Here is a 13,751-nt window from a genome sequence, read left to right on the forward strand (position 1 = left end):
GAACGATTTGAAGTGGAATGATCATATAAAATTAATTGTTGGTAAGGCGGGTACCGGGTTGAGATTCATTGGGAGAGTCCTTAGAAAATGTAGTCCATCAACAAAGGAGGTGGCTTACAAAACACTCGTTCGACCTATACTTGAGTATTGCTCATCAGTGTGGGATCCGTACCAGATCGGGTTGACGGAGGAGATAGAGAAGCTCCGAAGAAGAGCGGCGCGTTTCGTCACAGGGTTATTTGGTAAGCGTGATAGCGATACGGAGATGTTTAACAAACTCAAGTGGCAGACTCTGCAAGAGAGGCGCTCTGCATCGCGGTGTAGCTTGCTCGCCAGGTTTCGAGAGGGTGCGTTTCTGGATGAGGTATCGAATATATTGCTTCCCCCTACTTATACCTCTCGAGGAGATCACGAATGTGAAATTAGAGAGATTAGAGAGCGCACGGAGGCTTTCAGACAGTCGTTCTTCCCGCGATCCATACGCGACTGGAACGGTAATGGGAGGTAATGACAGTGGCACGTAAAGTACCCTCCGCCACACACAGTTGGGTGGCTTGCGGAGTATAAATGTAGATGTAGATGTAGATCATGTGCATTTCTTCTTGGTGCAGCAATTTTATATGGGCAGTAGTGTAGAGTACTTCTGTCGTCACTTCCGACTTTATTTGAATATCTCCTATAGCACAAAGTACGACAAAAGTCTAGGTATTGCATAGGTTGTGACCCTGAAACAACAGCTGCAAGTGTCGTTGTTGGTGCGACAGCTCGGCGCAGGTGCGCTACTGCGGCTTCCGGCCGGCCTCGCACGAGGTGCTGCGGGACACCGCGGTCCACACCGAGGTGCGCCGCCGCGTCGGGCTGGTCTTCGGGCCGGAGCGCACGCGGCGCGTCTTCTGCCTGCTGGAGGGCTGCGTGTCGTGCGTGCTGCAGCGCCTGCAGGCGGACTGCCGCGGCGCGCCGGGGCCCGTCGAGCTGCGCCCGCACCGCGTCTTCGCCGGCTACGCCACTGACGTCATCGGGCGCTGCGCCTTCGGCGTCGAGTGCGGCGCCATCGACGACCCGACCTCGCAGTTCCTGCGCATCGGTATGGAGGTACGAGCAGCGCCAACACTGCCGTTAACCAGTAGCAGTCGTCGAAGTACATGGGGATCGACCAGTAGCAGTTACGGAAGTAACCGCAAGTTGGATAGAGATATGACAGGACACGCAACTACTATCCCTCTCGACTGCTACGGTCGCAGGTTCGAATCCTGCTTCGGGCATGGGTGTGTGTGATGTCCTTAGGTTAGTTAGGTTTAAGTAGTTCTAAGTTCTAGGGGACTTATGACCTAAGATGTTGAGTCCCATAGTGCTCAGAGCCATTTTTACTATCCCTCATTGAATGTTGCAGTAGTAGCATTCATGGTAGTCCCAGCACGTTGGGAAGAAAAAAACCCTGGAGGCGTAACTAGTTGCACTTATCGACCAACAGCAGTAGTAGCATTTACAGAAGGGTCCGCACAGCAAGATAATGTATGCCTGAACACACTGCGACTTGACTCATAGACCAGTAGCAGTAGAAGCATTTATGGATGTCTCAGGATATTGGAAAGGAGGCACACCAGGATGCACCACTACTTACCATTATCTACCAATAGCAGTAGTAGCATTTACAGAGGCCTCAGCATGGCGTGATGATGTATGCCTGAACACACCACTACTAGAATCATTGACCAGTAGCAGTAGTTGTATTTATGGATGTCTCAGGATATTGGTAAGGAGGCTCGCCAGGATGCTCCACTACTTCCCATTATCTACCAATAGCAGTAGTAGCATTTACAGAGGCCTCAGCATGGCGTGATGATGTATGCCTGAACACACCACTACTAGAATCATTGACCAGTAGCAGTAGTTGTATTTATGGATGTCTCAGTATATTGGTAAGGAGACACGCACGGAAGCTCCACTACTTGTCCTTATATACCAATAACAGTAGTAGCATTAACAGAGTCTTCAGCACGGCAAGATGATGTATGCCTGAAAACACTGCTACTTGACTCATTGACCAGTATCAGTAGTAGTATTTATGGATGTCTCAGGACAATGGTAAGGACACACACCCAAAACCTCCACTACTTCCTCGTATCTACCAATAGCAGTAGTAGTCGCATTAAAAGAGGCCTCAGCACGGCGAGATGATGTATGCCTGAACACACTACTGCTTGACTCATTGACCAGTAGCAGTAGTACTATCTATGGATGTCTCAGGATATTGGTAAGGAGGCACTCCTGGAATCTCCACCACTTCCCCTTATCATGCAATAGCAGCAGTAGCATTTAATGAGGTCTCTGCATGACGAGATGATGTTTGCCTGAACACACTGCTACTTGACTCATTGACCAGTAGCAGTAGTAGTATTTATGATGTCTGAGGATATTGGTCAGGAGGCACGCCTGGAACCTCCACTACTTCCCCTTATCTAACAATAGGAGTAGTAGCATTAACAAAAGTCATAGCATGTCGGGATAAAGTACGCTTGAACAGCATTTCCTGCCCTAGTGACCAGAAGCAGAAATAGTTCTCACGGAAGTCTCAGCATACTGGGATGAGGTAAACCTGGATACACCATTACTTGCCTTTGTCGGCCAATAGTAGTAGTACTATTTACGGAAGTCCCAGCGTATTGGGAAGGAGGCATGCCTGGAGGCACTACTACTTTCCATCATCAACCAGCAGAAGTAGTAGCATATTTGGATGAGATGTACGTAGTTGCACCACTACCTGCCCTCATTATTCTGTAGCAATAATAGCATCTGTGGATGGCTCAGCAAGTCGGGATAAAGTGTGTCTCTAGGCGCCACTACTTTCCGTTATTACCTGTAGCTTTAGAAGCACTTACTGTTGTCTCAGCACACTGCGATGGAGGTGTGCCTTTAGCCATCACTACTCTCCCTCACAATCGAGCAACAGTTGTGGCATTTGTGATGTTTCAGCACAGCAGGATGAGGTATGCCTGTATGCAGCACTGCAGTGCAAGATAAGCCACTGCAAATGTGGAACTTTGGTAATTTGATAAACGGTGTAAACGCCAGATCGTTGAATGCAACTATGTAAACATACATGCAATGTGCTGTACAGGTGACAGATGTCAGTTTGTGGGATAGATATCCATACCTGTTGCACTTCGTCAGTCAATACAGAGGCGGTTAATGGTGATTGTGGATGACAATGAAGTTGTCATTCAATGATGTGCCACATCTGCTCGATTGGAAACAGATCTGGAGACTGACCTGCCTAGGCATCGTATCGACTCTCTATAGAGGGCGGTGAGTTACAACAGCGGTGTGTTAGCCAATGTTATCCTGTAGGAAAACAACTATGGAAAGCTGTTCTTGAATGGAAGCTCAACAGGCCGAATCACCAGACTGACATATCGAGCAGTAGCAGTACTAGCATTTATGGAAGTCGTAGCACATTGGGATATATGTACACCTGGCTGCACCACTACATGCCTTCATGAAGCGATAGTAGTAGTTGTGGTGGTACTACCCGAACATTGGTGCGGAGGCAGCATAGTGTGGAAGCAGCATTACTTAGCCTCATTAACTAGTAGCAGTAGTTATGGCACTAACAGTATATTGGAAGGAAGGTGCACCCTCGTTTACTGCTCATTCCTTCTTAACCACTTCTATTAGAATTTGTAGTGGTCGTCACATATGTACATAATTATGCACTAAGGCTAACTACCCTAACTAAGTAGTAGCAAGTGTAATTGTAGTAGAGGACATCATCCTAATGAAGGAACATCCAGAGGCTACTTGTCCTGATTAACCAGTTACAGTAGTATTAACTTTTTGAATTCTTGAACATTGGGATGGAGCTACACACAAATCTACCCACCCTCATTATTAAGGAGAAGTACTAGTGGTTTCGATAGCTCTTGTGCATCATGATGGAGGTTCATCTGTAGTCACCATTACTTACTCTAAGTAACCTGTAGTAATGGTAGTACCTTTACTACAACATTCCCAAGGCGCACCACATATTGAGACACATATGTGTGCACCAAACCTATCTCTCAGAGAGTGAGAGAGACACTTTATAATTATTAATAAGTCAATCTAGAGATTCTAAACCATTTCGTAATGAGCAACCCCTAGGTGAATTTACCTTTGAGCTGCCAACTGTATTAAGAGCTTTATTGAATTATAATTTCAATTCAGATCCTTAAAAAAAATCCGAGGAGAATGTATTTAACTCATTCTTGTAGCAGTGAAGGACAGTAATCTGAAACCGGACTGCAGCTGCTGCCAAAATGGGACAAGTTATTTCTTTGCTGAGAATGGATGCAGTCTTTCAAAACTCTCCAAATCTGACATGGTTTCTTCTTCGTATTTCTCAAACAGACGTAGGGAGACAATGAGGAACACTCTTAGACGGTTTGAACTGAGAGTCTGATAGCAGAAGACGGGTTCAGTACTGTTTTCAACAACCAGAAGTCCTGCGTCTCCACCTCTCCCAATCTTTGGTTGTGGCTCTATGTTTTGGTGTCAGAAGCTGCATAAACAGTAGTAATTCCAACACTATAAAAGCGGAACCAACCCACCCCATTCCCTTTAGCTTCGATTTGGAACCAGTACCGCCTCCAATACGCCAGTGCAGATACATATGGCTCCAGGAGCTTTCCCCCTAACAGATAGCCACAGTTTTCCTGGCCAGTATGTTGAGCACAACACCATAATATCGCTCATATGCAAATGCACTTGTACTTGCCCAGAGTGCAGGACCATGTCTCACTTCAGCCTACAGCTGGCAGCGCAATCATGTGGTAAGAAATCACTTCACCCACCTGCCTTGCTACCTCGTTCAATCTGTCATCGGGTTCTGTACTCTCTACAACACAGGACAGTGACTGTGACAGTGACTCTACCAAGCAGCGCACGATCCAGTGTCTGGGCTGCGTGCAGGTTGAGTGTCAGCCAGTAACAGTTTTGTTCGATCATTCTCGGAAGTATCCGGTACAGCGCGACATTTTAGTTAGTATTGTGGTGAGGCAGTTTTCGGACAGCCCAACTCTCTACGGTAGATACTGGTGTCAGCGCTGATTACCCATCGTTGTTTGTTCATGGTATGAAGGACGCTCACAGGTAGAGTGTCCAGATGCCCAAAACGACTCATTCTAGAGGTCTAGCGTCAGAATCCTTTAAAACTGAGTAGTAGTGACAGTAGAGCGGGAAGAGAATTCTCGATGTCTGTTATGCACTCACATAAACAACACGTGCTGCAGATTTGCTGAGAAACGACATTACAGTACGATGCAGAAAGATTTTAATGATTTAGTTTCCAATGAAGGAATAACACCTGCATTTGTTAAATGGGACTTACTGCCTTGTACACCAAGAAGCCCTTTGTGATAAGTTTTGAGACGTGGAGCACGTGAAGAAATTGGTGGTACAAATAATAAAATTTCTGCAGTCACGTACATTTTTCCACTTTCAGCTGCGACAGATTTCGATGAAACTGAACTAAGGATCAAAAACTCAGTATAAATTTGAAAACTGAATAAATCACGGAATAATGTAGATAGAGAGGTACAAATTGACACCCATGCTTGGAATGACATGGGGTTTTATTAGAACAAACAAAACATACAAAAGTTAAAAACATGTCTGACAGACGGCGTTTCATCTGATCAGAATATCAATTATTAGCATAACAAAGTAAGACAAAGCAAAGATGATGTTCTTTACAGGAAATGCTCAATATGTCCACCATCATTCCACAACAATAGCTGTAGTTGAGGAATAAAGTTGTGAACAGCACTGTAAAGCATATCCGGAGTTATGGTGAGGTATTGGCGTCGGATGTTGTCTTTCAGCATCCCTAGAGATGTCGGTCGATCACGATACACTTGCGACTTCAGGTAACCGCAAAGCCAATAATCGCACGGACTGTGGTCTGGGGACCTGGAAGGCCAAGCATGACGAAAGTGGCGGCTGAGCACACGATCATCACCAAACGACGCGCGCAAGATATCTTTCACGCGTCTAGCAATATGGGGTGGAGCGCCAGCCTGCATAAACATCGTACGTTCCAGCAGGTGTTTATCAGCCAGGCTGGAGATGATCCGATTCTGTAACATAGCGGCGTACCTCTCACCCGTCACGGTAGCAGTTACAAAACCAGAATCACGCATTTCCTCGAAGAAAAAAGGCCCAATAACGGTAGATGTGGTAAATTCAACCCATACCGTGACTTTCTCGTCGTGCAATGGAGTTTCCACGACAGTTCTAGGATTTTAGGTAGCCCACATTCTGCAGTCGTGGGCGTTGACAGATCCTCGGAGCGTGAAATGAGCTTCGTCGGTCCACATCACGTTACTCAACCAATCGTCATCTTCCGCCATCTTTTGAAACGTCCACACCGCAAATGCCCTCCGCTTCACTAAATCGCCAGGTAACAGTTCATGATGCCGATGGGTTTTGTACGGATAGCATCGGAGGTACGCCTGAGTGCCTACCAAACAGTAGCGTATGGAATGCCGGTGCGACGTGCGACTGTACGAGCGCTGACTTCCCCGTGCATAGACGAACCCGCTACAGTCTCCATTTCATCCTGAACTATCTCAGCAGCATTACGCCTTGTGTTCGGTCGGCCACTACGGGGTCTATAGTCTAAACAACGCGTGACTTCGAACTTCGAAATCATTCTCGCCACAGATGCATTTGTCAACGGATCTTTACCCGTTCGAAACCCCTTCCTATGGCGATAGGATCGTAACGCTGAACTATCACATTCCCCATTCTGATAATATAGTTTCACTAAAAGTGCCTTTTCAGGTAACGTCAGCACGCTGCGACTGCTGGCGCATCTGATTCTCACTATAATTACAGCTCCTTTTACACACGATTGTCATACGCAGTCACTGACGTTTTGCTGTCCAGCGCCATCTGTCGGACATTTTGTGGACTTTTTTTTGGTTTTAATAAAACCTCATGTCATTCCAAGCATGTGTGTCAGTTTTTACCTCTCCATCTACGTTATTCCGTGGTTTATTAAGTTTTCAAATTTATACTGACTTTTTGATCACCCGGTAGAATCTTTCTCTCTCTCTCTCTCTCAGTCTCTCTCTCTCTCTCTCTCTCTCTCTCTCTCTCTCTCTCTCTCTCTCCCCTCCAGTGCCATCTTCGCCTGTCTTCCATCTGGCATACGGGCTACGTGGCCCACCCATTGTATTCTTTTTCTCTTTATCTTCTGTAGGATACTTGGTTGTCGCATCAGAAGGTAGATTTCCTCGTTTCTCCTCCTCCTCCATTCTCCATTGTCTAAAACTGGTCCCCATATCTTCCTCATTACTCTCCTTTCAAATATTAATAGTTTTTCCCTTTCTCTCTTAGTCATGTTCCACGTTTGTAACCGTACATTACTGCTGGGCATGTAACTGTTTTGTAGATTTTCATCTTCGTGTTATCTGAGATCGATTTAGAGCCAAGCGTCTCTCTGAGGATATGCATGCATTTCGTTGCCACTGCTATTCTTTCCTTGATGTCCATTTTTATGTTGTTGTCCGTGGTAAACCACGATCCCAAGTGTTTGAACTGGTCTACTCTCCTGAACCTCTTTCCCCTATCTCAAGAAATTCTATCTGCCCTTGCCTTCTTTCTAATTGCATAAACTCTCTCTCTCTCTCTCTCTCTCTCTCTCTCTCTCTCTCTCTCTGGGTGTGTGTGTGGGGAGGGGGGTGGGGTTGATTTGGTGGAAGAGACCAAACAGCGAGGTCATCAGTCTCAGTGGATTAGGGAAGGATGGAAAAGGAAGTCGGCCGTGCCCTTGCAAAGGAACCATCCCAGCATTTGCCTGAATCCATTTAGGGAAATCGTGGAAAACCTAAATCAGAATAGCCGGACGCGGGATTGAACCGTCGTCCTCCCGAATGCGAGTCCAGTGTGCTAACCACTGCGCCACCTCGCTCGGTCTGGGTGTGTGCGCGTGCGCGCACGCATGTATGTGTGTGTGTGTGTGTGTGTGTGTGTGTGTGTGTGTGTGTGTGCGTGCGTGCGTGTGTGTGTGTGTATGTGTGTGTGTTCAGTGATAATAACATACACACACACAGATATAAATATAATGGAAAAATAAAAGATGTTAAAATACATGACGTCATACAGTTACAAAATCTTCGAGGTGGTAGCAGAATAGAAGCCAGCAAAATAGTAATACTAACAAGAAACAGACGTTAGACAGTGTGGAAAAGCTCTTAACAAGTGTATTAAAGCTGTTAACGTAATTATAACGTAAATTGTGGAAAAGTTCGATACATCTCATCAAGCCGACCGGGATGGCCGAGCGGTTCTAGGCGCTACGTCGCAGGTTCGAATCCTACCTCGGGCATGGATGTATGTGATGTCCTTAGGTAAATTAGGTTTAAGTAGTTCTAAACTCTAGGGGACTGATGACCTCAGAAGTTAAGTCCCATAGTGCTCAGAACCATTTGAAGGAGTTTTGAACCATGGCCTTAGCATCATGGAATTTGTCATTTACACATTTTAATATTAGTTCATCTTAATTCCATTAATGATAATATTTGACTTCATTTATTATGATTTCACTAATTTTTGCAACTACAATTGTTGCCTGATAGTCACTCATTTTTGTCTCGTATGGAGCAATTTTCGTATCGATTATAATTTCCTTAAGACCATTTCGTACGAAATTTTTCCTGGATATCCACTATAAACCTTTCGGTAATATTGCCTGTTGATCGTCTGAGAAAGGAATGTTACTGATGTTTACTACTCATTATGGAAATTTGTGTTTTACAGTTGGGATAGCGTCGGGTTTTTTATTAGAAATATGACAAATCTTTAATCCTTTTTTCATGCCTAATTTGAGTTGGTATTGAATGATTGTTGACACTGTTACAAACTGCTCGCCTCTTATTGTGCAACTCAACTGGTATTAATTCATGTTTTAAAAGAACTTTTGTAGTTCTGTAGCCTTACCTGACAGCAGTTCCATCTCTTTATCAGACTCTCTTATTGTAGCTCAAGTCATAAAATTTTAATCTTAGCCTTAATTTTTAATTTTTTTTTCAACTAAAGTGGTGCTATTAATTTTCGCTTTAGCATAGTTAGGAATCACATGCAACTGTGAACATCTCTTATTAAGAATTACATGTAGACGATTTTTAACAATCTTCATTTGTAATTTAAAAAAATTCTTCTTCTTTTTTTCTGGATCGCTAATGTACTGTAATTACCCGACTTATTGCTATGCTTCATCTGATGTGTTTGACAACTTTGTGCATTGCTGATAGAGTTATGGCTGTGAGCGCATCCTTTTATATAATATTTTTAATTTCACAGTTCACCTTTATGTTTTCAAAGGTAAGGTGGCAATATGGCAATATGCCACAGGTAGGGGCTCTAAATTCACGTGTCAGACGTTGTGGATAACTGAGTTAATGTTGTTCCTAAATTACGTATGATAATGACACTGAAGAGCCGAAGAAACTGGTACACCTGACTAGCGCCCCCACGAGCACGCAGAAGTGCCGCAACGTGACATGGCACGGACTCGACTAATGTGTGGAGTAGTCCTTGAGGGAACTGACACCATCAATCCTGCATGGATGTCCATAAATCCGTAAGACTATGAGGAGGTGGAGATCTCTTCTGAACAGCGCTTTGGAAGACATGTTCAATAATGTTAATGTCTGGGGAGTTTGGTGGCTAGCGAAAGTGTTTAAACCCAAAAGAGTGTTCCTGGAGCCGCTCTGTATCTATTGTGGTCGTGTGGGGTGTCACTTTATCTTGCTGGAATTGCCCAAGTCCGTCGGAATCACAATGGACATGAATGGATGCAGGTGATCAGACAGGATGCTCACGTACGTGTTACCTGTCAGAGTCGTATCTAGACGTACCAGGGGTCCCATATCACTCCAACTGCACACGGCCACACCATTACACAGCCTCCACCAGCTTGAACTGCCCCCACCAATGATACAGGGCCGTTGGACACATGAGGTTGTCTCCATAGCCGCACACATCCATCAGCTTGATACAATTTGAATCGAGACTCGCCCGACCAGCCAACATGATTCCAGTCATCAACATCCAATGTCGATGTTGACGGGCCCAGGTGAGGCGGAAAGCATTGTGTCATGCAGTCATCAAGGGCACACGAGTGGGCCTTCAGTTCCGAAAGCCTAATCGACGATGTTTCGTTGAATGTTTAGCACGCTTACACTTGTTGACGGCCCAGCACTGAAATCTGCAACAATTTGCGGAAGGGTTGCACTTCTGTCACTTTGAACGATTCTCTTCGGTAGTCGTTGGTCCCGTTCTTGCAGGACCTTTTTCTGGGCGGAGCCATGTCGGAGATTTGACGTTTTATCTGATTCCTGATATTCACGGCACACTCGGGAAAATCTTCACTTCATCGCTACCTCGGATATGCTGCGTCCCATCGCTCGTGCACGGACTGTAACGCCTCGTTCAAACTCAGATTTTGATAAACTGCCACTGTAGCAGCAGTAACCGACCTAACAACTGCACCGGATAACTTGTTGTCCTATACAGGCGTTGCCGCTCACAGCGCCGTATTCTGCCTGTTTACATGTCTCTTTATTTGAATACACATGCCTATACCAGGCGCTTCAGTGTATAAACCTTGTGACAAATTTGTAACACAAATCTGAAGATAGCAATCTAACATTGCCAAAACTAGTATTATCTGGTGTAGTTGACATCTCTGTGATACAATTATGGCTTAAATTTTAGTGTAGTATTGCATGGGAGTGTCTCTTCTGTGAGTTTAGATACATGTTTTCAGTTGACGGGTAGCAGTGTGATACACGTATATGATGATATGAAGATGTCACTATAACTTTGCTGAAACTACACTACTGGCTATTAAAACTGCTGCACCAAGAGGAAATGCAGATGATAAACGGGTATTCATTGGACAAATATGTTGTACTAGAACTGACATGTGATTACATTTTCATGCAATATGGGTGCGTAGATCCTGAGAAATCAGCACCTAGAACAACCACCTCTGGCCGTAATAACGGCCTTCATACGCCCGGGCATTGAGTCAAACAGAACTTGGATGGCAAGTACAGGTACAGCTGCCGATCCAGCTTCAACACGATACCACAGTTCATCGAGAGTAGTGACTGGCGTATTGTGACGAGCCAGTTGCTGGGCCACCATTGACCAGACGTTTTGGCCAGAGATCTGGAGAATGTGCTGGCCAGGGCAGCAGCCGAACGTTTTCTGTATCCAGAAAGGACTGTACACGACCTGCAACATGCGGTCGTGCATTATCGTGCTGAAATGTGGTGTTTCGCAGGGATCGAATGAAGGGTAGAGCAACGGGTCGTAACACATTTGAAATGAAACGTCCACTGTTCAAAGTGCCGTCAATACGAACACGAGGTGACGGAGACGTGTAACCAATGTGCATTCACAACGATGTCGCCAAAGACGGATGCGACCATCATGATGCTGTAAACAGAACCTGGATTCATCCGAAAAAATTACGTTTTCCCATTCGGGCACCCAGGTTTGTCGTTGAGTACAGCATGGCAGGCGCTCCTGTCTGTGATGCAGCGTCAGTGGTAACCGCAGCCACGGTCTCCGAGCTGATAGTGCATGCTGCTGCAAAAGTCGTCGAACTGTTGGTACAGATGGTTGTCGTCTCGCAAACGGCCCCATGTGTTGATTCAGGGATCGAGACTTGGCTGCACGATCCGTTACAACCATGCGGATAAGATACCTGTCATCTCGACTGCTAGTGATACGAGGCCATTGGGATCCAGCACGGCGTTCCGTATTACCCTCCTTAAGCCACCGATTCCATATTCTGCTAACAGTCATTGGATCTCGACCAACGCGAGGAGCAATGTCGCTATACGATGAATCGCAATCGCGATAGGCTACAATGCGACCTTTATAAAAGTCGGAAACGAGATGGTACGCATTCCTCCTCCTTACACGAGGCATCACAACAACATTTCACCAGGCAACGCCGGTCAACTGCTGTTTGTGTATGAGAAATCGGTTGGAAACTTTCCTCGTGTCAGCACGTTGTAGGTGTCGCCACCGGCGCCGACCTTGTGTGAATGCTCTGAAAAGCAAATTATTTGCATATCACAGCGTCTGTAGCACGTCATCTTCGTGGTGTAGCAGTTTTAATGGCCAGTAGTGTAGTTATCAGGATGTGTATGAAATGCGATCTGGGCAGTAGACCTTCTACTTGGGAAGCATTTATTGTACATTAATGTCTGTGTTTCTTCTCTCTGAACGTGAATTCTTCCCCGCCTCTCTTGACCTCGCCGCTATTCGCCAGGTGTCGCAGCCCTCTCGCTGGGACCCTCTGCTGCCGTGCCTGCGGCCGCTGTTGCTGCCCCTGCGGTACCTACTTCCGCGCTGCACCATCATCTCGGAGGGCCATCAGCTGTTCCAGCGGCTCTTCCGCGAGACCGTGCAGCACCGCGAGCGGCACGGCATCGAGTGCGATGACGTCATCCAGCTACTGCTGCAGATCAAGAATGGCGGACTCGTGTCGCCGTGCAGCAGTCCTGCCCGTAAGTCGTTCTTACTGAGTCCTCTAGCGCTAAGCCTCCGTCACGCCCCCCCCCCCCCCCCCCCATTTGATCCAAATGATTTCCACACCACCACTTATCACCGTCTCGTTCTTACAACTGACACACAAAAGTACGCAGGTCTGCTGAAAAGTAATGGCTCCATGTTTTTTATTCTGTTCTCAGTATCGGTTAAGACATAGATGTCATGGTTTGTACTCGGTTGGGGAATTCAGATATCCAGAAATGGAATGAAATGTCCGATATACGTTACGTCAGTAAATTAGACTGACCCAATAACTACGAGATCCTAGTGCGTGGGAAATATGTTACGAAAAAAGGGAATGCATATTCACAGGAAAATTTGCGTATGTAGATTTTATATCCGAATATCCAGATGGAAAGAATCGTAAAATTTCATCAGTAATGGTGGTCACAGATGTGTTATAAGCTAAGAATCTGAATACAATTCCACTTGCTACATGCTCATTAACATTAATATTTCCATGAATATTTATATAGCAGAATGCTTAATAAATTAGTAGGGTTCCTATAGCGTAGATCGTAAAACACAATAGGGTATAGTACTTCGGTATATAAATTGTTGGTCTCCGGATTTGCAGATGTCGAAATGTGCTGCAGATTTCAATTATGTGTTCTTAACAATAAAACCTGTGCTAAAATATTCGTCGCTGGTGTATGGTCAAGAAAGTCATGTTCTAAAAATCATCGACAGCTGCTAAGAGATTGCTCATTTGCGGATTCCGTCTTGATTCTTATTTAGAAATTTTTAGTTTTCCGGAATGTCGTAGCAGACAAGCAAAAAGAGTGTTTCATAATTCTACAACAACTCTATTTCAGTGATGTAAAATGTAATTGTATTACTTGCGCCTTATCGACGCCCCTCCTAGAATTCAGAAGAGCTTGGAAGCTTTCGTTCCTTCTGCTGGAAGGGAAGGCAGGTCTTTCTCATAATATACACTCCTGGAAATTGAAATAAGAACACCGTGAATTCATTGTCCCAGGAAGGGGAAACTTTATTGACACATTCCTGGGGTCAGATACATCACATGATCACACTGACAGAACCACAGGCACATAGACACAGGCAACAGAGCATGCACAATGTCGGCACTAGTACAGTGTATATCCACCTTTCACAGCAATGCAGGCTGCTATTCTCCC

The 13,751-nt window shown here is 45.4% G+C and overlaps 1 protein-coding gene across 1 annotated transcript in view; it reads left to right on the forward strand.

The window, feature by feature from the left end:
- Window positions 1-13,751, forward strand: part of LOC126095699 (cytochrome P450 6a2-like) — a 108,905-nt gene that overhangs the window by 51,039 nt on the left and 44,115 nt on the right. Inside the window, exons 2-3 of the mRNA XM_049910451.1 lie at window positions 765-1,092; window positions 12,332-12,569. Of these exons, the coding sequence (XP_049766408.1) occupies window positions 765-1,092; window positions 12,332-12,569 (566 nt within the window). The remainder of the gene's footprint in view (window positions 1-764; window positions 1,093-12,331; window positions 12,570-13,751) is intronic.

This window comes from Schistocerca cancellata, chromosome 8 (assembly GCF_023864275.1).
Source record: "Schistocerca cancellata isolate TAMUIC-IGC-003103 chromosome 8, iqSchCanc2.1, whole genome shotgun sequence".
In the NCBI taxonomy this organism is placed as follows: Eukaryota; Metazoa; Arthropoda; class Insecta; order Orthoptera; family Acrididae; genus Schistocerca; species Schistocerca cancellata.